We start from the raw sequence: 27,901 nt of genomic DNA, 5'->3' as shown, positions 1-27,901 counted from the left end.
GGGAGACACAGCGTGGAAGAACCAATGAAATGTCCATTCTGTGGACCCCCAAACCTGGGAATTCACTCCTGGGAATTCATCCTGTGGAAGCAATTCACCACAAGTAAGAGCCACATGTAGGAGAGATATCCCTGAAGTTGGCTGTGGTGGAGAATGATCATTACATGTTGGGGGCACATTTCACCAGCCAAGCAGCCAGGGATACAAGATCATAGGGAATAGAGGGGTAGCAGTATTCTATAAAAGCAGAAATGAGAAAGAAAAATTCATTTATTAAAAAATGAATATTGAAAATGAGAACAAAAATATACTGAGGAAAGCCAAGGAGAGCAGGGCCCTTGACCTTGACCTTGGACACCTGACATGTCCTGGGAAGCTGGACATGGACCAGTGAATAGCCATGACTCAGAACGTGTCTGCTCTTCTGTGTGTCTCCTCAGCTGGGCACTGGCTGCATGCTCCTAACAACCCAACAGGGCTTGTTCAGTCATCCTCCAAAGGTTTTGGTTAGTGAGTGGTTCAGCTCTGGGTTAAAATCAAGCTAGCCAGCTTGAGAGCTCCACCCATCTGTTACCTGCGGAGTGGATGGGACACTGTGTGTGACCTGGGTGTCGGCACCATTCCTGTGTGAGTTCCCTTTGGACTGGTGAAAGCCGGCAGCCCGGGGCTTGCCCCTCCCGGAGGGCCCTCCAGCTCATGCTGTCTGTTGTGAAGTAGCAGGGTGGGAAGCTGGGAGCCTCAGAGTTTCCCAGGGACTGATGTTACAGCTCTTAGAGGAAGACAGCCCACCATCTACCCAAAAAAAGCCTCTTACCAGTCCCGTCCAGAAATAAGATGACAGATAAATCAACAGCAGTACCCTTCCTCCGGGAGCCAGAAATAGCCTCTCCAGCTCCCAGCACAGACTTACCAAAAATTCTTCTATCCTGTCCTCGCGGTGGGGAAAAAGAGCCACTGGTGAGGCCACCCTGAACTTCCCATGACTGAGCCGGAAGAGCCTCCGCTGAAGCTTTCCCTTCCACAGGCAGCCGTACATCTTTGGGAACTGAGGTGGCGGGCAGCCAAGATTCCTGCACTGATACTGCAGGGCCTGGACCCATCCTCACCTCCCTCTTAGCAAGGTGGTCCTGTGTTCACCTGCTGGCCTGATCCCAGGAACATCTTTGTCATTGGCATTTTTCTCAGACGGGTAGCCCATTACTGTGCCTCCCCATCTCTTTTCAGCTAGGCTCTCCCTCATATTGGTCACGTGCACGCCCACCTCCAGGGGACACCTCAACCCCCCCCCCCCAGATGTTTTGTTCCCTTCCAGCCCTCCCCCTTGTATCTGACCTCTGCACGTGGGCACCACTGTCTTCTCTGCTGCTGTATTTAGTAGAGGCTACCCTTTTGCTGTGATGGATGAAACCCAAATGCAGACAGTAATGGTTTCTAGTCCACTGTGATTTCACAGGCGTACCGGGATGACCCTGGCTACGGGGCCAAGAGCAGGGCAGTGAAGGATGAATCCTCTCTGGTACCTGCTTTGCAGGCTCTGGGCAGCTTTCACTCAAGACTGATCTCTTGGTGCCTAGTTGGCAGCTGGACCCAAGCTTATGATAGGAGCCCTTCCTGACTGTGGCATTGGTACAGCCTTGGTCCCAGTGTCCCCTCCCAAGATGAAGCATAGGACAGGCAGCAGTTCTGCAGAGGTCTGCAGTTCAGGGTGTGGATAGCCATCTCCAACTTGAATAAATGAACCAGAGCATCCGTAGGTGGATGTGTCCCTCTTTCTTGGCCCCTCTGACTCCCCAGGCTCTGCTCTTAGCTACTCGAGAGTTCTGAAAGGCGAGAGGTCTGATCTATCCAGTGCTGGATGTGGCCTGTTCTCTGGAACTGTCTGTGTAGTTCATCTGGACTCCAGACATCTCTGGGGAGAGATGGGCTCTCATCCTTTCTCTGCCCTCACCTCGGGCTCAGTGGTGGGCAAAGAAACCCCTTCTGCATGTTGCTCACTGATATTTTTACTGTGAAGACTGTTGGGTTTTATCAAATGCTTTGCTTAGCCTTTACTTTATGTGTGTGAGCGTTTTGCCTACATGTTTGTCTTTTGTACTACGTGCATGCCCGGTGCCTGTGGAGGTCAGAAGAGGCATTGGGTTCCCTGGAAGTGGAGTTACAATGGTTGTGAGCCGCTGTGTAGGTGCTGGGAACTGAACCCGGCCCTCTGCAGGGGCAGCCAGTGCTCTTAGGCAGCCATCTCTCTAGCACCTCAAATGGCTTTTTAAAAACATCTGATGAGATGATGGCATGGTTTCCGATTTCTGTCGTGTTACCCAGCCACCCCTCCTCCACCATCCCTCCTCGAATCCCTAACGCAGGGAAGATGCATTCTAGCAGCCCCAGTAGATGGTTGAAACCTCAGACAATGCTGAACACTGTGTTTACTGTGCTTTTCCCTATTCACACACACCTACAATGCATTCTAAGATAGTATACTGGGGATATGGCTTGGTGGCAAGGTACTGAGCATTTGTGAGTCTCCAGGTTCAATTCCCAGCACCACAAAAGTTTAATTTGTAAATTATGTATCGTGAGGAATGTCATTCGAATTTCTAAAGGTCTTGTAATAAAAAAACCTGGAGTCTGATATTGGGGTGAAAGCTGAAAGATCAGAGAAGCAGAGCAAGCCACAGCCACCACCTCTTACCTCACCGACTCCTCAGCCTGAAAGAGCTCCAGCCGAAAGGGACGCTTCTGCCGAAAAGCCTTTAGTTCCCGTCTCCTCACGCCTTATACACCTTTCTCTGCCCAGCCATCACTTCCTGGGATTAAAGGCGTGTGTGCTTCCCAAGCAAAGGCATGAGATCTCAAGTACTGGGATTAAAGGCATGTGATTCCCAAGTACTGGGATTAAAGGTGTGTGCCACCACTGCCTGGCTCTGTTTCTCTCCTAGACTGAATCAATCTCACATAGTCCAGGGTGGCTTTGAACTCACAGAGATCCAGATGGATCTCTGCCTTCTAAATGCAAGGATTAAAGGTGTGTGCTACCACTGCCTGGCCTCTATGTTTAATCTAGTGGCTTGTTCTGTCCTCTGATCTTCAGATAAATTTTATTAGGGTACATAGTATATCACCACATTGTGGGGATCAGAGTAGGTGGCCAGAGTCCATATCCACTGAGTCACCTCAAACACTATCACCCCCTTTTTCAAGACAGGGTTTCACCATGTTGCCCAGACAGCCTTGAACTCACAATCCTAATGCCTTGGACTACCAAAGATTGGTAGGTGTATACCAGTTCACCCTAAAGTGTCCCTAATCTGGCACTTTGGACCTGTTTAAAGGGAGAAAAGTGTTTGGGGACATGACAGCCAATCTGATAGCCCAGTTGGCTCCTGAGTGTGTGCAGCCTGGGTGCTGGGCACAGGGACAGTTCAGGTTGAGACCACACTGTAGTAGATGGCCAGAAACTCTGGGACCTCAGCGGGGCACACAATTTAAAATGTGTGAATTGCTCCCTTTGGGAATTTTACACACATGTTTTGGACTGTGGGTGACTGAAGGAGATGGAGTTTGTGGATCTGCCATGGGTGAGGGGTTCTGCGGTGCCAAGAGTTGCCTTGGTGGTTTCCATGTATATATGTTGAAGCAGCCATCTTGGAAGACTTGCCCCAGAATGGGGGATCATGCTGTTCAGGACACATGGATTGGGCTTTCAGTAGGTACTTCTTTTAAAAAACAAATTTTAATTAATTATTTGAGATTTTGGGGGAGTTCTCTGTGTAGTTTTGGTGCCTGTCCTGGATCTTGCTGGCCTCGAACTCAAAGAGATCCACCTGCCTCTGCCTCCTGAGTACTGGGATTAAAGGCTGAAATTTCTTACAATATATTTTGATCATATCCATCCTCTACTCCTCCCCTAATTCCTCCCAGATCCATCCCCATCAATCTCCCCACCCCACCCCAATTTATCTCTCTTTCTCTTTTTTAAAAATACCTCACCAAGTCCAATTTTTGTTCACTGTGTACTCATGGGCATGGAGCCATCTCCTGAAGTGTATGACCTACTCTTGGTCACACCCGATACTTCCTCCCCCAGGAGCCATCAACTGCAATAGTTACTCAGGAGTTGGTGCTTGTGAGCCCTACTGCTCTCCGGTCTTGCATGTTGACTGGCTGGATCTCATACAGGTCTTGTGCAGGCAACCACAGCTGCTGTGAGTCCATGAGGGCAGTGGGCTTGTCATGTCCAGGAGACATTGTTTTGCTCAGTCCTCACCGACCTCTAGCTTTGACAGTCTTCCTTGGTGGTCTTGGTGGGGGTGACATCAATATCCCATTTGTAGCTGAGCACTCCACCGACACATACCCTCCATACTTTGTCCAGTTGTGAGTGTCTGAGTCCGCCACCCTCCTCAAGGACACTTCTACCGGGGCGTTGTTATCAGAAGCACAGACCTGGGGTCAGGAGGCCTGGTGTGAGTCCTCAGCCGCGCTGCTTGCTCACTGCAGAGCTCCATGCAAAGAGCTTCACCTCTGTTGCTGGTTTCTCATTTATAAATGGGGTGACAGAGGTGCTTCCTTAGGGGACATGGTGAGGGTGAGTGTCTTAGTTCGGGTTCCTATTGCTGTGAAGAGACACCATGACCAAAGTAACTCTTATAAAGAAAACATTGAATTGGGGTGGCTCGCTTACAGTTCAGAGGTTCAGTCCATTATCGTCATGACGGGAGCATGGTAGTGTGGTGTGCAGGTAGGCATGGTACTGGAGTAGTAGCTGAGAGTCCTACATCTTGCAGGCCACAGGAAGTCAGCTGAGACACTGGGTAGTCTCCTGAGCATAGGAGTCCTCAAAGCCCACCCCCACAGTGACATGTTTCCTCCAACAAAGCCACACCTCCTAATAGTGCCACTCCCTATGAGATTATGGGGGCCAGTTACATTCAAACTACCACAGTGAGTGACTGTGTGAAACTGTGGCTGGCATAGAACAAGAATTTATGGAAATGTTGCCATAAAAGCCTGAATGGGCCACAGCAGGGAAGATGCTGAGATCTCAGAAGCCAATATCAGAAGGGCAGGCTGGTCTGCCAGCTCAGAAAGCTCAGCAGAGGGGAGGCTAGGCACTCTTACAGGACATGCCTGGTAGAATCCCAGCAGCCTCTGAGTCTCCCTAAAAGAGGGGAGGGGGGCAAGTCCTGGGCCAGAGGTGTGAGCATTGCACCCTGGGCTGCAGGGGCTGCACTCTGGGGCACAAAGCCTCTTGTACAGCCTTCCTCTTCCCTCCAAAGATAGCTGTGGAGGGAAGGGCCTGCTGGCCGCTCACCAGCCTTCCTGCCCGGTCTCTGGCTCTGGGTGGCATGCAGACCTGGACCTCATTTGGAATAAGGCTTACAGCTGTGCAGTCGGACTTGCCTCTCCCAACTCCGCACCCTGATTTTCCTGTCGTCCCTTCTGCTGAACCATTAGGTCGGCCTGCTCTCCATCCTGCTCTCTGGTCCTGTGATTTGGGAAAGTGCTGCTCCTGAGCATCTGCTGAATCTGTATAACCAGACACTGGGTACCACAGGTTGAAGGGCGAAGGCGCATGAGTGAGGAGCAGTCTACAAATAATGGCTCCAGACCCCCTCCTAGGGTCCCCAAGAAACTGCAGCCCCAAACTGCTGTGCCTCCTTGGACTTTGCCTAAGGAGAATGAGCTGAGAAGGGAGGTTAAATCCCTCTGACTATGTCCTGTGGTGGTGTTTGGCATGAGGAAGATGAGGCTGGATCTTGATTTAACACGCTGATGGGCCAAGTGGCCAGGTGCTCTGGGACAGCACTGGCTTCTTTGCTTTGGACTGGGTTTCCAAGTCTGTGGGAAGTGGGCTGCCCTTGCCCCGCTAACACTCAGCCTTTCCAAGTCCCTGTGCCCAGTACAGGGTGGTCTATCTCCTGAGAGCTCATGGTCTTTTCGGGGATGGAGACTATGACAAGTAGCAACAGTGACAAACCAGTAACTAAATAATCACTAGGGATTAAAAATACGTTTGCTTTCCCACCCATAACCTGCTTTGTCCTGACCTGGCTCGCCAACAGAAGTATCCGGAAGTATGCATGGTATGCAAGTCAGCTTCCATGGCTTTGCCCCGAGTCCAGTAGTGTTAGAACCCCAGGAGTGAGGGGGCCAGTGAGATGGCTCATCAGGAACGGGTGCCTGCCACCAAGGCCAAAGACCTGAGTTTGATCCCCAGGACCCACATAATGAAAGGAGAGAACCAACTCTGGCAAGTGGTTCCCTGACCTCCACACATGCACCATAGCGTGTGCATGCCCTGTTCCACATATACCGATAAAATACTTAAAAAGAGTTCACAAGAATGGGCATCAAAGACAACGGCCACACCTTCTGAGCCTAGCAAAAGGTACAGGGAGGGCTGAGGGATTCGGAGGTTGAGAGGGAGCCTGATGGAGCTGTGTGAGGAGATGGCTTTCTTCCATCCCTCTGACTTCAGTTTCCTCCTTAGGGAGTGACTTTGCAGACTCTGGAGGCTGTATGGGATGCCATCAGCACAATGCAGAGCCTATGCTCAGAGCTAACCACCTGACATTGTCTGTGATTGTCATGAAACCAAGATACAGATTGGGGGAACGGCTACCGAGCTAAGCAGAGGATAGCAATGCATCAGGCTAATTTTCCGTGTGCAAAATGGCATTCTGTTAGATAGCTCTCTGTGTGTAAACATAGACTCAAAGACTGAGAATTTAGTAATTATAGCTGTAAAACTGTGGGAGTTTTCATTGCACCTCACATTTTCCAGTTAGCGGATAAGAATTTTATGCTGACAGAGGGCTGGAGAGATGGTTCGGCTGTTAAAGGCTAAGCTCACAACCAAAACATCAGGGATTTTATGTTGACAGAAAATGGGAACAACTACGCTGTACTTATTGTGCACACATGCTGTAGGGCTGTAGAGTCGGGAGACGGCCCGAGCTGGAGACTGGAGGTGGGTGTAGCGGGTGGCTCTGGAGGAGTGTGCTGACCAGACTTTCTCTGCCGTAGATGACAGGATCTGTTCACCGCCCTTCATGGAGCTCACGAGCCTGTGTGGGGACGACACCATGAGGCTGCTGGAGAAGAACGGCCTGGCCTTCCCCTTCAGTATGTACACCGTAAACTCCAGGGTGACCGTCACTACTGTGGGAGGGGGTAATGTTTACAGTTCCCATAGATTTGAGCTTGCTGGAAGCGATTGAAGACCCTGGATACCAAGAAGAGCACACAGCCCTGGGTCCCACCTCTACCCATACCTTGAGAGGGTCCTAGCAGATGGAGGGGAAGGAACTCTTCCTACCTGGCCTGGGGATATCTGTCTATGTTACCCTGAGCACAGACACTACTTGACTCAGTGACTGTCATCTCCTTAGTTCCCACCAGCCCTTTGTGCCTTTTGCTGAAGGCATCTTTAAGAGTTCCTTACCTCCCCAGATGCTCCCAGTCTCACGCAATATCAGGATCTAAGCAAGGCTGGGCCTGGTTAATACTAAGATGGGAGGTTCCTATCCGGAGGGTCCCAGTCCCCTTGTCCGGCTATGTGGTTACTAGCCCTGTTAATTCCTCTCTGCTTCTCTGTCTCGCCCACATAGTTTGCAAAACCAGAGTGGCTCATGGCACCAACTCTCATGAGGTGAGTGGAAGACTTTCCTATCCGTGCGTCACCATTGCCCTCACTGGGGCCCTGCTAAGTTCTGTTGCTAGAGTCACGTCTGCTGCTGCTCACCGTCCTGGTCTGAGTAGTGACACCCCAGGGGATGTAGGTCAGCAGAAGAACCGCTCTGTCTCTGTCCTGTCTCCCACTTCACCCCTGTCCCTGTTTCCTAAGGCTGCCTTCCCCACCTTAGACCCTGGCTTAGTCTGCCCAGGATGAGGCTTCCAGCTGGGCAGCTAACACAGCAGACATCGTCTCCCAGCTCAGAGGGCCACAACCTGGTAAGAGTGTGCCATCGGCCACCCTCTTGGTGTGTCCTCAAGCCTTGCTTTGCATGTGTGCAGACATGTGTGAGGAGAGATGGTGAATTCTCATGAGGGCTCTCAAGAGGGACCCATCCTTGAGACCTCATCCAAGCCTGTAAGTGCCATCCCACTGGGGCTAAGGTCCTCCACATAAGGATTTGGGAGACACGCATGCAGTTTGTAGCAGATCCCACAGAAGACACACCAGGCTGATGTGTCCTTGGTTTTCTGGCCTCAAGTCCATCTGTGATAGGTGCTGCCTGGACTCCCAAAGAGGCTCTTGGGAGGAGTGGCTCAGTGCTGCTGGTTCAGATGAGTTTTGGGGGTAGATCCCACCCCTTCGGTGTGCTGAGACCCTTCCTTCTGCATGGGTGCCCTCCCTACCTTGGTGTCAAGGAGTCTTGCCCCAATGCCAGAACAGAGTCTCTGGAGAGACGATGCTTTGGGGATGATGGGACTTCAAGCATGTGAGGACTCAGGGGCAAGAAGAGCAGAGGCATGCAGAGGACCCTTGGGTCCCTGGAGTCTTCTTAGTGCCCAAGGCCTCACGTTCTCAAGGGTGAGCTAAGTGGCCCTTTGGGGAAAGCCTACCTGGATAGCCCTGCTGCCAGTACTCCCCAGAGGAAGACTAAAAATGGAAGCCCAGACACCATGACTTTTACCGGATCTAGGTCATTCTGGTCTCCTGGCAGATGTTTATGGGGAAATGTCTATAAACAGTATCAGAACACCAGGGGACAGGCTGTGCCAGGGGGTGGCCCTGCCATGGGAAGGAAAGCATCACCAGCTGCAAGGGCAGCTGTCTGCTAAGGTCAAGAGCCATGTGGGGGTATCCAGGCTGCCTGGATTCCCAGCTGCAGCAGCACCCTGAGGTACATCTCGTAAGTAAGGGGGGAAGGGGGCAGGCAGGCTCTAAAGCAGCCACAGCGCTGTTCCCTGTCCCTACCAAGTAGCTCCTCTGTAGCCTGTGTCAGGAGGGACCAGGAGACACAGCTTCAGGACAGCACATAGCCAGCACCACTGCCCGGGCTGTGTGTTGTCCGCTGTGAACCTCCAGGCAATTGCTAGGCCTCTCTGCGCATCTGCCCACATTTATAATTGGGGATTTGACAGTCATGGGGTGAGGGAGTTCTTGTGTAGCTTGCCATGGAACCTGGCCCCTGGTGATTATTTGATTATTATAGGAACTCTGGGATGGGATTTATGGGTTCAGATTGGGGCAGGCCCCTGTTGACTCACTGGCATTCAACCCCTAGGTGTGGTCATCACCCTGCAGGGAGGCCATCTGACTCCCAGGTATATGTGGATGCATGTCCTCTGTTGCTGTCCCAGAACCAGGTGATCTCCCAGTCCACAGCCAGCAATGGGCACCCCATCCTTGGGGACAGGAAGACCCATTGCACATGGGAGCAGGAAGTTTGTCATTTCAGAGAGTATCTTCTGTGGGGTAGGCAGGGTGGGGGCCCAGTACCTCCTGTCTTTCGGGGATACCCCGTGACATCAGTGTAGTGAGGACGGAGATGGGACTGCGTGTAGAGGGCCGTAGATAGGAAACGGGGGCCTTTTCATGGGGTCCTCATTGCTGTCCCAGCCTGGTGATCCATGCCTCTGCCTCTTCCGGCTCCATTGTCAGCCCTCACCGACCTGTTTGCTTCTGTGGACCTGGAACCCCTGGGCATTCGTAAGCCAGTGCACATACATGAGCTCCATGGGGCAGTCAGTCTTTTCTCCCTTCCTCCCTCCCTTCCCACTTAAAGAACCTACGTAACCCACAGCTCAGCAAAGCCCCGGGGCCACATTTGCTGGTGGACGTTGCCTATAGCAAGGCAAGAGGGTCCTAGACCGTTCTGTGCTGTGTAGTGTGTGTTGACACCAGAGGCTGCAGCCTGTGGGGGGTCCACAGAATCAGTGCTCTTTGCTGCCTCCCACGCCGGTCCCCTCATTTTTGTAGGAAGGTTGAGAGAACGTCTCTTGACACCCTCACCCCACCGTATCGCACACTGGTTTTTCCACATGGCTTGGATTTGAGCTTCTGTCCTGCCCAGCTGAGCCTCGGGCACAAGGTAGTGAGTGCCCCGTGATGGCAGATGCGAGGCTGACATCTCGCATATTGGTTCAGGTGGCCATCTGTGCAGACCCGTTAGCCCTGCTTAGTAGCCAGAATATGCCTGGACTCTTTCCTGGCCATGTAGTGACTTAGCTCAAGCCACTCCTTCAGGTGGGCAGGGTCCCATCATCCTCGGGGCAGGTCATGGCAGACTCCAGAGCCAGCCTTGTGATGGAGTAGAAGAGGGCACAGTTGCCCTTCCCCGACACTCAGCCCCCCTCAGAGTCTCCTTCAGCGTGTTTGTCCCTAGAGGAGCTGGAGACTAGGACAAAGTTGTATTCTAGTTCCCTGTGTATCGCGTGACTGTGCGAGAGGGCATGGCGAGGTGCCAGGCAAACCCAACTCCAACCCAGCCTCTCCCTCGCCTGTAGATCACTCTCGGAAGCGTGCAGGGCCTCAGTTTCTTTATCTGCAGAGTGTGGCAGTGTGCCCGTCTCAGGCACTGTGAGGATGACACCAGGGGACCCGTGCTTGCAGTGATGTTATAACAAGAAGGAACTCTGACCCAAGGCCTCCTACTCCTGGTCCATAGCGTCTGCTTCCTGTCTTTCCCTCTCGGATCTTTGTGGCGTTACACCCAACCTAGGGGGCCCCATCCCTTAGAATTGCAGCTCTCAGGAATTTTGCATGGCAACCCCAGTGGATATGGGGTTTTCCACTACCAGCCCCCCCTCCACCCCCTACAACACAAACTACTCAATTCACAAGCTGCCCACTGCTCCACTCACCCTGCCTTGAAACTTGGTTTGGGAGTCCTCAGCATAGGACTCATTGTCCCTGAGGTTCCTGGAGGGGGCCCTCTGGAGAGCAGCCTTGGACTTTGTGGAGGAGCCCTTCCTATGCTCACGTCCGTCCATCCTGGGCACCAACCCTTTGTCATAGGGCCAGGGAGAGGTCGTGGTGGGGGTGCCCAGGAAAGTAACAAGCCGCTCGCTGTGTTGGAGGCTGGAAGCTGATGGACTCTGACGGAGCCTTGGTCTTTGTTTCCACAGATGGCCATTGTGTTCAACCAGGAGGGCCTGAATGCCATCCAACCCCCCTGTGTGGTCCAGAACTTCATCAACCACAATGCTGTACTATACAAGGTGTTTGTGGTGGGCGAGTCCTACACAGTGGTCCAGAGGCCCTCACTCAAGAACTTCTCTGCGGGCACGTCAGGTAATCTACTGCCCCTGGTACTGTCACTCTGTGCCAGACCCTGAGGCAGAGCCAGGGTGGATACCCAGTGTCTGTCCCCTGCTACTCCTTGTTATTTCTGGCTTAGGGAGAGATGGCCTGAATTGAAGGAGTTGTGTAGTGGATAAAAAGGTCCTGAAGAACCAATGATAGACCATGTGCTATAGGTACTGTGGGGCTCCAGCCCTCAGAGCCACTGCCAACTCCAGCAAATTTCTGGAAGCTTCTTATCCCTAAGAAGTTTCCTGGGTCCATCCAGTGATGATGCTCAGGAGGAGTATGCCATGGTGGATGTGGCCAGCCGGATATGGGAAGGGAGGGAGGGAGATGACTACTGACTGCTCTGCATGCCACCCTTGCCTAGCGCTTCTGCTTTCCAAAAGGGATCCCTGAGTCTGAGTTATCTGCGGCTTCCGCAGCTCTCAAGGTGTATCAGGGTTTCCAAAGCAGGCAGCAGCTACTGAGTCACAAAGATCCCTGTGGGGGTCCTCAGGCAAGTCCCAATGGGTACAATCACTCCTGCCATGCTTCAGTGACCATCCTCTGAATCGATGGGTGGGGTCCTGGTGTCCCTCAGATGTCACGAGGTAGAGGTGTGTGCATGACTCAACTTGGACTCTGTAGAGGAGCCCTTTACGTGTTCCCTTCCATCCATCCTGGGCACCAGCTGTTTTGAAGCATTCGGTTAAAGATATGTTGACTAGAGCTGCTCAAAAGAATGTTCAGTGGTCCTGAATGCCCCTCTCAGGCAAGTTCCAGAAGTTTGTGGGTCAGGACAATGCCTTTAGAAACAGCGTAGCTCTCTCTCTGAGGATTTCTTGGACACTGGATTCCCTGGTGAGGCTTGCTGCTGTCTGGGAGGAAAGAGCCATCCCCGAAGCACCAGCCAGCTCCAGCAGAGCAAGCAGAGGCCTCTGGAAGGCCCTGTGCCCAGGACTGCCTGTGGCCATCCCTCGGGACTTGTTGCAGCAGCTCCTGTGGTCCCCTACCCCCACCCCCACCCCCACCCCGGAGCCTTCTTCCCTTGGTCACTTACCTTTCCACTAACACAGTAGAGGGCAGGCACTTGGCAACTGTGCATGGATTCTCATTTCCTCGCTGAGACCAGGTGGTTTGGGACAGACCTATCCTGACACTGGTCACATGTACCACCAAGAGATAGTCTTGCAGACTGTGGGACAGAGGAGTCTAAGGTTTTTACAAAACATTTATTTGCCTATCAGAGTGTTTCCTAGCATGAGGGGGATCTGGGTTCCATCCTCAGTACCCCCCCACGTGCGCACCCATGCATGCATGCATGCACACGCACACGCACATGCACGCACACACACACACAGCTATGCCTCGCTTATGACACGCCCTTTCCTTTCTTACCCAAATCATTTCATCTCTGAATGAAATTTGGCATCTCATCTTCTTTCTTACTCCCACAAAAGCGTGTTTGTTCCCTGCTTCCTCCTCTTTCTTCCTGGTTGTAAAGCACTAGGCCAGTTTCCGCCTTGGCACTGGGAGCCAGGAATGATGAAGGCAGGAACCCACCAACATGTCTTCTCTCGTGACTGTTTCTAGGCCACGAAGTACCCTGAGGCATAAAACCCAGAGGTGGGCTGGGGATCGGAGCGACTTTCAGTGTGTCTGTCTGATCCAGAAGTGGCATGGTTCCAGCTTTGGCCTGCATATTTTTTGTCTGACCAAAAGGACCTCAGGCTTCAGCAGCCCTTTCTCCTGACTAGTTGGGAAGGGAGCTTTGGGCTCTGGCTTCTTTCCAGAGCCCACCCAATCTTCCAGCCCCTGCCACATAATGTGGCAGGTCCCTCAGCCTCCCTTGTCCACCTCGGGAGACAGGTCTCCTAGCTTGGGGTTGTTCTGGACAAGAGATATAGACAAGGGCATCTTCACTCCACAGCTCCTGTTCTCCCTTGATTCTCGCATGCATTTCTGTCCTTTCCATGTCAGTGTCCAAAGTCACATGTGTGCCCAGTATAGCCCATGGCACCTTACAAATACCTGGACCAGAACCCAAGGAGTTCTCACTAAGAGGGCCACTAAGGAACATACAATGGATGTGCTCATGTTCTCTGCCTGTGGTTCACACTCTCATGGCTCTGGGCTCCTTCCTCATGCTCTTTCATCCTGTACCTTGGCCCTGAGGCCCCATTGCCTTGGTCTCCCAGCTTTGTGTAAGGGCTCTACTCCCCCTCTCCCTCCCAGTCCTACGGGTACATAAAGAGTGGTACCTCTTGCTTCTTTGAAAGGATGACTTAGTATGTCCAGGGTTGTCCCAGTCATTTGATGCTGTTGCAGGGTGAGAGCGATATGCAAATGAGCGGGTGAGGTTGTGCTCTCCAAGGAGACTTTGCAGATGCAGGTAACCTGGCTCTGTATTTTGCTGAGCTGACTCCAGGACGCCTGAAGTCATAAATGCTGCTTTTATTGAAAATGCCATAGACTCACCCTGGGTGGTATGCTAGGGGACCGGCCAGGAGCTGGCCAGGCAGGTTCACGAGCAGTGTGTGTTCCAGTGAGGAATAACACAAGGGAGACATAACTGGAGGGCCAGTTTGATTGGGGATGAGGGCGTCAGGGGACAAAGGCAAGTACTGGGACACCAGGTTCGGGGGGTGGTGAGAGAACCCTGTGAGAAGGGATAAGCAGGTAGGCTACAGGTGCTGGCTGCAGAGGTGGTGACCAGTGACAGGGTGGTGGCATACACCACAGGGAAAGATGGCAGACTGGACACATAGGCTGAAAACAGTGTGGTCACAGCCTACATGGCTGAGATGTCTGAGCCAATCTGGTCATTCACCCTCCTTTTGAGTCTCCCTCCCCCCCCCCCCCCAGAGCAAAACCACCTGGTGACCATCCCCTTGGCCTCCCGCTCTTATTGGAAGTTGGGGGTGGCCTCCATGCTGAGTGTTTGGGGGACTAGTCCAGCAGCAGTCCCTGGCTGGAGCTCCCAAATTATCAGTGTTCCTGGGGGCAAGCGCCTTGTCACTAAGGTTAGGGAGCAAGGCCCAGGCCCCTCTTGTCTGTTAGCAGGACCAGCCATTAAAGCTCCCTAGGGAGCCAGGCACCAGGACTCTTTGCTGGGACTAGACCCCTCCAACCCATCTCAGTTCCCCTCAGTCTCTTGATGACACTCCCGCCATGTGTTCACACATGACGAGGTGCTGGGCCTGTACCTCAGCCTGAGACATCTCTTACTTAGTAATCCTTAGGCCAGAGTACCCCAGGCCAGCAGTATCAGTTGGGGTGGAGGGCAGTTTCCCTTGAAGATATCTGTACATTTGGTCTGTCTATATGAAGCTGTTGGGACATACTCTGTCCAGTGTAGTGGGACCACGAGTCCCTGGCATTCTGTCTCTTCCTAGACCAGCCAAGTGCCTGTGTGCACTTCTTACAGGCTCCTACAGGCTTCCCAGCCTCCCAGAACATTTCTGTATCCACCTGCTGCTGCTGGTGGCCTGTCCTCACACCACAGGCCTGCTCTGCTCTTCTGGCCTTTGCTCTTGGGGACCTGTGGAGACTTGGGTGGGAAGTACTCTAAGTTCAGGAGGCTCCAGGAGGAGGAGATTGGCAGTACCTACAGAAGGCCGGATCCTAAGTGACGAAGCCCTGGTCTAGCCTCTGGCCTGTCCGTCTCTGCCAACCATGAAGGTTCACTCGTGTCCAAGAGTAGGGACCAGTGGGCGTGCTTGACACAAGTCCGCAGGGTGTTTATTTTTCCCAGGCTCCTCCCCAGGACCATCTCTCATGCCCCCCGTCTGGACTGGCTCTGGTCGGAGCAGCGGGAGGACTGTCGGGCACACCGGGGTGGCCAGGGGCCTCTGTGCCCCGCTAGCGGGAAGGATGCCAGGTACTTCAGCGCCTGCCTGCTTGGCTCTGCCTGAATCACTTCCTTGTGCATGATTTTTATGGCGCCATAGAGTCGTGAAGCTTCTGGGGGTCATGGCAGCCACAACAGGCACCTGGGCCCTGGCATACAGGCCCTCAGCCAGTGCCCATCCTGTCCTAATGCTTGGGGGCCTGGGTCCCAGGGATGATCACTGGGTCCTGCAGGGTGGGGTCCGTGACACCTCTTTTGCAAGAACTTGAGCAAGTGTTGTCAGGACCCCTTGGGGGCTTCTAGTCCAGAGTGGCCCTGTGCTATTTTTGGTGGGGGTGGGGCTATGAGGGGGTAATGGCCAGAACTCAACCCCTAGGTTTGTGGTTTTGTGATTCTTGCTCTAGCGTGTCCATGCTTCCAAGTGCTTGAGAACATTGCAAACTGTCCAGCCAACCTTACATCTCCGCGGAGCAATCGTGCCTTACACCTCAAGGACATTTGTACTGGGGGCATAAATGAATGCACCATCACATTCCTGGGACTGAACTGCCTCTCTGGTGTCCAGTGGGGCTGAGGGATGGTGGGTGGCGGCAGCTGTGGAACAGGACATGTGTGGAGTGGAGGAGACTGGGACACTGCAAGGCTTTCCTGGGTGAGCCTATGAAAGCCTTTGTTCAGGTTCCTATTAAGTAGTTGGGAACCAAAAGAACCGTTTGTCTATTAAGCTCACATGCCGATGCCACCTGATTGGGGACACCTGGACCAATGGCATTTGGTAGGCTTCTTCCCTCAGGACAGACTTTTGATATCTGGGTGCACAGCCTGCCACTTCTCTTGCCCCTTCTCTTCCCAGCCTCCTGTGCATATGGCCTGCCCAGCCTTAGGTGTTAAGGAGACCCACGTATGGTGCTGTAAGACGGTAGTGGAGGTGTCCCAGTAAACCGTTCATTTCTACGTGGGATGACAAATTGAAACTGGGGTCCTGATGGGCACACATCGATCTGTGATGCCGCTGTGGGTGCCTAGCTCCACCAGAGCCCTGGGCTGCTTCTGCTGCTGAGCCAGAGGCCAACTAGAGCGTGACTGGGGTGGTGCTGCCCCCTGGTGTTGGTATTGCTGTCTCCAGGTCTAATTCGCTCCATGTCTGTTTTTTCAGATCGTGAGTCCATCTTCTTCAACAGCCACAACGTGTCAAAGCCGGAGTCTTCATCGGTGCTCACTGAGGTATGTCTCTTCTCCGTGATGGCCTGGCATGAGGCCACCCGAGTCTGAACCTGGATAAGAGTGTGATCTGCCCATGGAGTCCCCAGCTGAGCTATCTGGCAGGCCAGGGTAGCAAGAAGGACCCTTGTCCCCATATAACAGGCCCACCCAGTCATGTCAGTGGGCATCACAGCCACATATGTGTCTGGACTGGGAGCACAGTGGGCCTGGTGAGGACTGCGTACAGTGAGGCAGCTCTCCCATGGGGCATCCTCACTCTTGACATCATGGCTGGTATTTAGTGAACATCTATGTCAGGTTTAGCGGAGGGCTTAGTGGCCATCCAGCAGCTTCCCAGAAAGGATGTCCAGCTTGGAGATGTCACCAACCGAGTTCACACGGGCAAGCAGGGATTTGATCCCTACCTGTCGGATTGCAAAGCTGAGTCTTCTAGAAATATCCTTCCTTCCTAGTGACATAAAGTACCTCAGGGCCACAGCCTTCTGTCCCCTCCCCGCCCCAGCCCCAAAGTCTGACCTCCAGTGGCTTCCTGCCACACTCTGGACTCAGAGCCTCTGCTGGCTTCCTGCTCTCCTAAGGTGCAGCCAGCTGTTCTGCGAGCTCTGGGTGGGTCTCTCTTCCTCTCCTGATTGGACTCAGTAACAGAACCTGCCTGTCTCTGGCGCCGACCTGGTTTCAGGGCCCTGTCCTAGCCTTGTGTTCCTGACCACTGTCTTGAGAGCCTAGCAGTTCCTTTTTTGTTTGGGACTGGGTCTCACTGTGTGGCTTTAGCTGGATTTGAACTCACAGATCTGCCTGCCTCTGCCTCCCGAGTGCTGGGATTAAAGGCGTGTGCCACCAACTCGGCTAGTTGCTTGTTTATGTTTCCTTTGAAGATGCAACTGTATGCTAAGAAATAAAGCGTGGCATTGACAGGGACCTGGAGGGACACCGATGTCCCTTGGGATATTGATAAATCTCCCTGGAACACACAGGGAACCTTTGGAGCACCAGATTTTTTTTAATGTTTATTATTTGTGTGTGTGCATGATGTGGGCGTGCATGATGTGTGTGTGCATGCACGTGCATGGGTGTGGAAGTCAGAGGACAACTTTGGAGAGTTGGTTCTTTCCATCCCGCCTGTGTGTGTGTTCTGATGACTGGATTCATGACTGTAGACGTAGCATAGCACACACCTGGACACACTGAGCCATGTCATCCCCCCGGACCACCAGGCTCACAAAAGCTGGCTGTGCACACTGAGAGATACAAGTAGTACCTTATATGGGGGAAGGCTTTCTTCTCCACATGTCAGGCTCACTGGCACATCCCACTAGGCCACTGAAAACCTGCTCAACAGGGTGGCAGAAGGGAGTTGACCTTCCACAGGATTCCTGAGGAGCTGCCTTTGATGGTGTCCTTGCACAATTTAGGACTACTGGCCATTGGGGCCATTAGCCAGTGCCAGAGGGATGCTTTGAGGGCTAGAAGCAATGAGCCACCTGAAGTCACCCTCTTGATTTGTCACCTATTGGCCAATGGCCTGTTTCTTTATTTGAAAAAATGGAAAGGGTCTACCTAAACACAACAGGGTCCCCCCTACACCTGAGGCCTGTGATCCTCCAAACTTCCACCCCACCACATGGAACCCTTCAGAGCTGACAACTGATGAAAAGAATGCAGAATGACAAGCACAGCCTTTTCCCTGGGGATGTCACCCTCCAGGGACACCTTCAAGCTGGACTGGCAGTTGATTCTATTCCCAGGAACCAGTGGCCAGGACATCATCATCCTCCACCCCAAAGAGTGCCATGAAGAGACCTCTGTTAACCTTGAAGGCCCCACCTCATCCCCAGACAATGCCTTTGGAAATGGGCCCAGCTTCTCCCTCCACTTTTAGACCCCAAACGCCTTTCACCATTGAGAGCCAGTTCAGGGGATTATTAAGCATAGACTCCCAGGATGTACTTCAGTGGCAGGCCCCAGGGTCATACCCAAACATGGCCCTAGGACCCATCCCCAGCACTACTGTGATGGGAAAGGAAAGAGGACTTGCCTGAGGTCTGGTCTGAGTTGCATCACCTGCCTGAGCCTCAGTTTCTTCATTGTGCCCCTGAGTCCTGATATCTGGGAGTCACTGGAAGTGCCTGTGTCCCATGTGTACCTCTGTAAGTTCAGTGTCAGCTGCAATAGGGGTTGAGGTCACCAGGTCAGCCCACAGGAGCACCTGCTCAACTCTTCCCTTCCTTCTTTCCCAGAACCCCACAGCTCAGTTGGCTTGGATCCACGGGCCCATTTCTATGCCTTTATCTAGTCCTAGGCCGGCTGTTTGGTTTTGGATAATCAAATGGCTTTGGAAGGATTTCTGAGATTCTTCAGCTGAGCTGAGAAAGTACTTTTATAAACAGTATGTCATGGGGCTCTCTAACAGGCAGCAGTGAGGGCGGCCTTGCTCAGGCACTGTACCCTGAGCCTCAGATATCATCAGCTCAGCAGTCTTCAGCTGAGCCTCACAGCCTAGCTATTTTTATTAGCCTATTTATTGGGGTGGAAAAACAAGGTCCAGGAGGGCCATGTGACCGATCAGGGCCACATAGTAGAGACAGGAAGGCCAAGGCTGGTCTGTGACTTGCTTGGGACCATGGGCTGGGCCAAGCCACTAACCCAAGTGACCAGGAAGCTCAGGCAGGGCTGAGTGCCCATTGTAGCCAGATGGTGGCTGCCCCCGAGGAAATACTTCCCCTAGGTCAGGCACTGGACACCAGGATTTCAAATGGAGGGGCCCTGCTGTTCTCCTGACCAGCAGGGCATGGATGGGGTCCATGTGTCTGTCCCTGCTCAGTACATGTCTGGAAATTCCTTACTGTCTATTTTAAGATCCTTTGTATTAGTGACCAGGGCTTTTTTATTTGGTGGTTGTCCTAGTTATGGATACTGTTGCTGTGATGAAACACCATGACCAAAGCAACTTGGGGAAGAAAGGGTTTATTTGGCTTACTCATTACAGTTCATCATGAAAGGAAGTCAAGACAGGAACTGAAACAGGACAGGAACCTGGAGGCAGGAGCTGATGCAGAGGCCATGGAGGGGTGCTGCTTACTGTCTCTCGCTCAGTCCACTTTTTCTTTATTTTTCTTTTTTTTTTTTTCTTTTTTTTTTTTTCTTGGTTTTTCAAGATAGGGTTTCTCTGAGTAGTTTTGGTGCCTGTCCTGGATCTCTCGCCCTGTAGACCAGGCTTGCCTTGAACTCACAGAGATCCACCTGGCTCTGCCTCCCAAGTGCTGGGATTAAAGGTGTGTGCCACCACCGCCCGGCTCAGCCCACTTTCTTATAGAACCCAGGACCACCAGCCCAGGCATGGTACCACCCACAATGAGCTGGGCCCTCCCCCATCAATCACTAATTGAGAAAATGCCTACAGGCTTGACTGCAGTTCAATCTTATGGAGGCATTTGCTCAGTTGAGGCTCCCTCCTCTCCGGTGACTCTAGCTTATATCAAGTTGACATAAAACTAGCCAGTACAGTTGTCTTGCTTTGAGATAGGGTCTCACTTTGTAGCCCTGACCGGCCTGGAACTCTCTATTACGGCAAGTTGGCCGTAAACTCACAGAGATGCCTCTACCCCAAGTGCTGGGATTAAAGATATGCAGTACCACACTCAACATTTTCTGTGCTTTTTAAATGGAGATAAAAATCCACATGTATAAATATTTTAAAGTTTTTTTTTAAGATTTAATTATTTTCATTGTGTGTGTATGAATATTTTGACTGCACGTATGTCTGTGCACCACAGATATCAGAAGAAGGCATCGGATCCCGTGGGGATGCTGGCAACCAAATCCAGGTCCTCTGTAAGAGCACCTAGTGGTCTTAACTGCTGAGCTATCTCTCCAGCCCCTAAGTAGCCAATTTAGAAGCAACAGTCACACTCCCAATGTCGTATAGACAGACTTTTATATTTCCAAACCATTTTCTTCACCCTGTTCCCATGAGTGCTCATATTCAACCTCCTACCCTAGCCCCGGCCATCTCGGGTCTTACCTCCACCTGCATGGATTCAAACCACGTTTCTCTGTGTGGATAAGCTACAGTTTGTCCATTTGTCTGCTAATGGATATTTAGGCTATCTGGAACCTTTGGCCATTGGAAGAGTGCTACAGACACCGTTGGTGTCCAAGGGTCTGTCTGAGAACCCTTTTTTAACCTTAGTAGAGTGAGTATCTGGGTCCTAAGGTATTCTATGTTTAACCTTTTTTTTGTTTTTGTTGCTGGGTTTTTGTTGTTGTTGTTGTTTGTTGTTGTTGTTTTGTTTTGTTTTTTGAGAAAAGCTTTCTCTGTGTAGCCTGGCTATCCTAGAACTTGCTCTGTAGACCAGGCTGGCCTTGAATTTACAGAGATCCACCTGCCTCTGTCTCCCGAGGGCGAGTGCTGGGATTAAAGGCATGCGCCACTTCCGCCCGTCTTAAGAAATTTTTTTTCTAATTTATTCATTTATTTTTGTGTGTGGAGGTCCCAGGCCAGTTTTCAGGAGTCAGTGCTCTCTTTCCTCCATATGGGTCCCGGGGTTCAGACTCAGGTCACCAGACATGGTAGCAAGAGCCTTTACCTGCTGAGGCGTCTCAGCAGCCCAGTGCCCTTCAAGCTGTTGACACAAGCCATTTCGTTTTCCACTTCGGCTTCAACCCACCCCTTCCCCCGGAACTCAATACTTACTGGCAGCTAGTGTGTACCCTATTGTGACTGACTTCAACATGAGGCCATGTAGTCTGTGTCCTTGTATTCAGGAGCTACACTTTCTCACAGCCAGTACCCCCCCCCCCCCCCCCCCGACACACACACACACACACACCAGGTCTCTCCCAGAAGGTCTAAGATGGAGGCCTAATCAGTCCCACAGATGAGCAAATAGAGGCATAGGCCAGGTACTTTCCCCAAGTCCACAGAGCTGAGAAATCTCTGATGGGATTTGAACCCATATCCTCACCCCACAATTCCTCCCTGGGCCTCAGTCCTCTTCCTCAGAGGCCCTGGCCAAGGACTGTATGTAGGGACACATGCCTTTCCCAGAGCATGTACACTAGAGCAGAAAACATGTGGCACTGGAGGTGTCGTGGACTCGGTGGGCAGACCTGGACTAGAGGCCTGTGGAGAACACAGCAGGAAGCTGGCCTTAGAGTCAGACAAGAGCATCAGCCAGCAGCGCCTTTGGGAAAGCCCAGGTCACGTGGGATGGGATGATGTTGTTTGCAAACACTTAGTTCCTCACAGCTGGGAAGAGAGAAGCACATGGCTACCTGGGTTCCCTAGGCCCTCAACCTCACTCCTATAGGCTGCCGGCAACTATGGCATGGTGCCGAGGTACTGGTCAGTACCCCTATACCTCATCTCTACCTGGCTGTTTCCCAATCTTCTCTGCCTTCAAGCTCTGGCCCCAATGTCCTCTTCACCTTACTGTCTGCTTCCATAACAGACCATCTCCTTCCTCCCTCCTGAAAGGATTGGGTTTTCAAAATTGAAAATACGGGATCCAAATCCTGCCCTGGACGTCCAGCTTCTGGGACCCTGGACCAGCCTCTGGCCCTCTATCCTGATATCAGCCTCAGGAGTGCTTGAGCGCTAAGCATCTGCTTCATGCACTGGTGCCTCCAGGTCCTGGCAGGCTCAGACCATGGAGGGTTGGATCCACCTCCTGACCAGAAGGACGGCAGGTCTCCTCATGAGAGGGGTCCACGCTGTCTAGTACCCTAGTCACAAAAGCCTGACTTGTGTTTGCGTTGGCAGCTGGACAAGATCGAGGGCGTGTTCGAACGGCCAAGTGATGAGGTCATCCGGGAACTATCACGGGCTCTGCGGCAGGCGCTTGGAGTGTCGCTTTTTGGAATTGACATCATCATTAACAACCAGACCGGGCAGCATGCTGTCATTGATGTCAATGCCTTCCCAGGTGAGCAGCAGGGCCGGGTGACCCTGCACTGGTGATCCCCTGGCTACCTACCATCTTCAGAGGGGTGGGGACGATGAGTCAGCTTGGCTGGGGATGGAGGAGCCCCTCCTCATTCTGGGGCCTAGGGCAAGTGTTACCCTCTTGCAGTCTCGGCTCTTAAGATGTAAAGAGCAGTGAAGCCCCAGATGTCTAGCTGCCACGCCCAAGCACTCCACAGCGCTGTATTCTCTCATCCCATCTTTCGATACTGCCGTCAGCCATAGCCGTGACTGGCCTAATCAGTCCATCCCACTGGCCCTTCTAGACCCAAAGAGCTAAAAGGAACTTGGAAAAGACTCAACCCCCTATCATTCACAGGTAGGGAAACTGAGTCCCCTCCAGTGGAAGCATTCTTCTGAGGGCGCACAGCATGTAATGGCAGGGCCAGCTCCTCCTGAGCAAGTGCTGCTTCCACTGTCCTGAGCTACAAGGCTGAGAGCCAGGCCCAAGTCCTGCCACAACATCCCCATCATAATGCCTGCTGCCACAAAGACCCCACACTACATCCCCTCCCTGCTCCCTGCTGGAGCCTCAGGAAGCTCTGGCTTGGAGCCTCACTCCACTGAATATCCCTCAGTCTCTGCTCAGTCGGGAGCCCTGGGGAGTACCCCCGACTGAGCCCTAGCCTAGACCCCTTGGGCTGGCGGGGAGAGCAGGTATGATGTCCACAGCCAGTACTCAAAAGCTCCTTGTGTGCCCTGGAGACCCTAAGACCCTGCATCATCATTGCATTTGAGAAGTATAGAATCCTACCAGCACTTGGGAGGCTACAGCAGAAGGATTGCCATGAGTTTAAAGCCATCCAGGGCTACATAACAAGACCCTGTCCCAGAATCCTGGGGTGGGATTGGGGGATCAGATGTAAAAGAGTTAGAGTCTAGCTTTGGGTCTCCCATGGCCCCAGAGCAGGGCTTTCTACTTCTCCACACCCAGGTATCCCTGCCTCAGGCTGGCCCCAAGCTCCTAGCTCATAATCACCCCTACCCCTCTAGCCTCCTGAGTAGCTGGGAATGTAGTGTTCTTAGTTGTTCTTCATTTTCTTGATGTGGAGGAATAGCCGGGGCATGAGTGGCCAGGAAACCACCTCACCAGGCCCCAAGCATCCTGGGTACTCAGTTCTTATATCTCCTTAACCCTCAGAGAGTACAGGGAGTATGTGAGCCAGTCTATAGCATCACAGTTCACAGCAGGAAACTAGGGACCCCAAAGGGCCCAGCAACTCCATCTGTCATTCATTTGACATCCGCCGGGGACTGAACTTCCTGCTCTCAGAGCTCCCACCACAGTTGAGAGGAAGAAGATGGAAGGTGGAGCAGCTGGTGGTTGCTCTGTCATGTGTGGATGCCAGAGAGAGTTCAGCAAAGGGGAGGAACTGATTCTGAAGGTGGACCAGCTTGGGTACCAGGAGGAGTAAAATGGGACTGGACAGGGTCAGAGGGGAGCTTCTGAGGCCTGTGTCCAGCCAACATGCTCAGACCCAGCCCACTGAGTTTCTCAACCCCTGGGTGTAGGTGGTAGGACCTTTGAGGTCCGCCAGAGTGTAGAATGAGGGGATTGCTGTATCAGGAGCATCACAAAGATGAAGAGGAGATGTGGGGTGATCCAAGAGCACACACAGCCCACACTACTGGGTGGAGGGAGGTGACAGGGCCACTAAAAAAAGCCTTGGGAGGAGGAGGATACACTCTTCCGCTGGTGATGGGCAGCCCTTCCCAGCTTAGACAACTATATGTATCATAAAGACAGGAGAGCCTCTTGTGTGTTCAGGGAGACAGTCACTGAGAACCAGTGTGAACTGAGTCTTCTGTCAGGGGAGCCAAGAGCTGGGTTGTCCCAGTGGATTGGGGCATGGGGTTGGGTGTGTGGCTACCAGATTGATAAGGCTGAGCCCAGCCAAAGCAGATGGGCCTGATGCTGAGGGGTGGCCTAAGGGTCCTAGTGTCCCAGGGGCCTCAGGCAGAGAGGAGCTGGTGTCTGGGAGGTAACTTGGTGTACCACCCGTGGTGCAGAGCCAGCCCTTTGGGCCCAGCAGAGGTAGGGGCTTGGTTCTGGGGCTACGTGGGAAGCCTGTGGGGCACTGGGGGTAGGTGGTAGCTCTGTCAAAGCACCCAGCTTTTGAGATCAGGAAGCCTGAGAGGAGCAGCTTGTGCTACTGGCCCTGCCATGTTCTGTGGCATGGGAAAGCTGTTGTGATCTCTGCTTGCCCATGAGAGGTAATGCTGGGAGCCAAAGGACCTTATCCATGGTTACAGTCCCCACAGGACTAGGGCCCTTGAGTCCAGAGTCCTTCACACTGACTCTAAGGCCTTTGATGTCTTAGAACGCCAGGGTTCCGATCGTGGCCTGCTTCTTCACTCTGATGGTTTAGGCAACCGTACTTCTGTCCCTACTTTCGCTTCTGTACAAATGGGAGCATTTCCCATGCTGCAGACAGATAAGTTTGCGTAGTGTTGGGCATGGAGCTGCCACCCTGCCCTGCTAGTTTTCACTTCCCAGGCTGGCAAACACCAAGCTACCTCAGCCTGTTTACCAAAGGCCCCCAAGGAGGTGACTCTGTTATGCTCTGGGAAGTTTCCCCTCGCTCTCTGATCTGGTCTACCTGGTCCCCTGGGCCTCAACTGGGAGCAAAAGCAGAATGGTTACTACGGAGTAGCCTCCTTGGTTTCTTAGCAACCCGACTGGGTCCTGGTACTCCTCCTCTCCCTGTATCATACCTAGACTCACATCTGCCCTGCCCTTCACCCTCCTTCCCAGGGCTAGCAGGATATTGGGTCCCGCAGTGGGGCCTCTCAAAACTAGGTATTAAAAACAGACAAGATCAGAGGATCTGAATCGATCACAGTTCTGTCATGTAGGAGCTCTGTGACCTGGGGCCTTGCAGAGCCCTCAAGACCCCTGTAAGATGGACTGAGGAACATGGACAGTGAGCCAAGGAACATGAGGCTCACAGCCCAGTGGTTGACACTTTTGACACCCTAGGAACACCAGCATGGTGGCATCACCATCTTCCCCGTCATGGTTGGCAATCCCTCATCTCCACATGTGTCCTGGAGACAGAGTGGTGAAGATGGCATTGACATTTGCTGTGGTGTGATTCTTGCCAGCCACTTCGTTAGCTTTACCATGAGCGCCCTTGCTTCAGGCTTCCTCAAAATCGCAGGGTTACCAAATAATACAAGGTAGCCCAGTGGCCTGGCCCCCACACAGTGCCACCTCAGATTATACCCATAGTATGGTACCAGTTCTAACCTAGGCACATCATTCTGAGCAGGTGAGAAGAGGTCTCGCCTCACATCTTTGGAAGTAGTTTGTTGGGAGTCAACAAATCCTCACCCTGACTCTGAAATCTGCTGGGTAATTCCTGGGGACGTTACTGGCATTTGCACCTGCAGTGTGCATGCATGCGTGAGTGCATGTGTGAAAGTGTGTTCTTCTCCCAGGTGGTTAACGTAAGTTTTTATTGCCAGAGATGGTGGCCTTGGCAATCTGTTCGTAGGTGCTGTTCCTCAGCCTGGGGCACAGATAGCATCCCTGAAGGTGTTTTAGGGTGAGAGGGAATAGATTTGGTGTGGCCTGAGGCCGCCGGGTCAGACCCACCCATGTCTAGCCCTCCTGTGGTGCTCACAGACGTATGCACTATGAGAACTGGTCTGTTGCTGTGTGGACAAGAAAGCTGAGGCTCAAGGTAGGATACAGTGGCCAGGACCCAGGTCTGAGGTCAGACTCAATTTGTCAGTAAGCGTATGAGGAATACACTTTGGCATGGCCATCTCTGACTGTACATCCTGTCAGAGTTGGATGGTTAAGTTCTTCAGTTTTCTGTTACTGTAACAAAATACCCAAGATGATCAACTTAAAGAGGAAAGGTTATTTGAGTTTTGAAGGTTTCAGTCCGTGATGATTTCGCCCCATTGATTTGAGCCTATGACAGGGCAGATATTACGAGGAATCACTGGCAGAGGACACTGGTTACCTGATGGGAGAAAAGCCGTGTCTGAAATGACTGGATGATCTCTTAGGCTCTTCTACTACCTCCCAACAGCTACTTGAGCTGAGGACATGAACTTTGGAAAGCGCACTACTTACCCAAACTATAGCAGCAGGTGAGCCAGGGCAGTGCCCAACAAAAACAAGGTTCATCTTTTATCAGCTGGAGCTGTGGGACTTCCCACACTCAGGGAACAGACAACAGTCTAGGGCCAGCCCTGTGGACCATGTGCACCAGCCTCTGTGACTCCCACCACCCTTCGATACTGAGAGTGCTTCCCCAAGTCCTAGGAGCCCATTATTTCTGCTTCTTTCTCCCCTCCTATTCCTGGGCTGATACCCACTACCTTCTGTCTCTCCGTCTCCAGGCTATGAGGGTGTGAGCGAGTTCTTTACCGACCTTCTGAACCACATTGCCACAGTCCTGCAAGGCCAGAGCACAGGCGGAGCGGCCACGGAGGAAGTGGCCCCGCTGAGGCACAACAGGCTCCTGGCGGACCAGGCGGGCAGCCTGGCTGGTGAGCGGACGTGCAGTGCCAGCCCTGGCTGCTGCAGCAGCATGAAGGGCCAGGACACACCCTGGAAGACTGAGCCCGAAGCAGGCAACCTGGGTGCCGGTGGCGGCTCTGCCAAGCTGCCGCATCAGAGACTTGGCTGCACCCCCGGTGTGTCCCCCAGCTTCCAGCAGCACTGCGTGGCCTCCCTGGCCACCAAGGCCTCCTCACAGTAGCCACAGAGCCCAGGACCCAGAGGGGCGGCGCAGAGCGTGGAACACACCCACTGGGCCAGCAGCTCCCGACGGGAAACACTACTAAGAATTCCCGGTGATCTGATGCTTCTCTGTTTTAATTTTTTACCTGATTTTCTGATGTCATGATCGGAATGATGGGGGGAGACGGAGCAGAACACCAGTGGTCCAGCCTTGAGGATGCCGCCTAACTCCTGCTGTGCAGATCTCCTCACTGAGTTTACACACGCTTGTGTTCTCAACACTAGGTCTGAATGTGAAGTGGGGTGTGTGCATGTTGTGTGTGTGGTTGTCATGCAAGTGTATGTGTGCATGTCTGTCTGTCTTCATGGCTGCTGTGGGCCAGGCTTCTGGGCACCCCGGAAGGAGGCCCGTGTCTGGCCAGGCTGTTGCAGCTGAACAGGCAAAAGGACGAACCGTTTCCCTGTTCCTCCCCTCTCCACCTCTGCCCACACCCAGACCTCACTGTCCCTCTTTCCCCAGATGTGGCCTCCTCCAAAGCTGGCCGTTGGGAGCTCTGTGCTGAGGCTCTGGGTTGTGGGAAGGGGAAAGAAGCTTCCTGTGGGCGGAGCCAAAGCCCCTCAGCTGTTGCCAGTCTTCACTGGCTCTGTGGACTACACCAGGCCACCATCCTCTCCACCCTGTCGATTGCTCACTGGGACCCAGGAGGGAGGTCGCCTGGCTAGGAGTCCAGGAGTCTGTCAGGACCCAGGATTTGTGCTGGGACTTTGAACAAATCATTCCATGAGTCTTCAGGGTGGCTCCTGAGACAGAGAACTGAAGAGCTGACCTAGTGTTCTAGCCCACGAGGATGCTTGCTTCTCTGTGCCGTCATCTGGGTCCCTCCTTTCAGGTGAGAGGAGGCTGCGGATAGATAGGGCTGCTCCTGTACA

General features: G+C 52.9%; 1 protein-coding gene across 2 annotated transcripts in view; it reads left to right on the top strand.

Annotated features, from left to right (window-relative positions):
- The window catches only part of Itpk1 (inositol-tetrakisphosphate 1-kinase), a 141,566-nt gene extending 114,473 nt beyond the window's left edge, over positions 1–27,093 (top strand). For both annotated transcript variants that reach the window (XM_059279284.1, XM_059279285.1), the window contains 6 exons: positions 7,027–7,125; positions 7,611–7,651; positions 11,077–11,242; positions 16,243–16,310; positions 22,072–22,234; positions 26,629–27,093. In XM_059279284.1, coding sequence (XP_059135267.1) covers positions 7,027–7,125; positions 7,611–7,651; positions 11,077–11,242; positions 16,243–16,310; positions 22,072–22,234; positions 26,629–26,990 — 899 coding nt within the window. In that variant the 3' untranslated portion in view covers positions 26,991–27,093. The remainder of the gene's footprint in view (positions 1–7,026; positions 7,126–7,610; positions 7,652–11,076; positions 11,243–16,242; positions 16,311–22,071; positions 22,235–26,628) is intronic.
- The last annotated feature ends 808 nt before the right edge of the window (positions 27,094–27,901 follow it).

This window comes from Peromyscus eremicus, chromosome 14 (assembly GCF_949786415.1).
Source record: "Peromyscus eremicus chromosome 14, PerEre_H2_v1, whole genome shotgun sequence".
Lineage (NCBI taxonomy): Eukaryota > Metazoa > Chordata > Mammalia > Rodentia > Cricetidae > Peromyscus > Peromyscus eremicus.
Note: the sequence above shows the minus strand (reverse complement) of the source record. Positions and strands in the feature narration are given on the sequence as shown.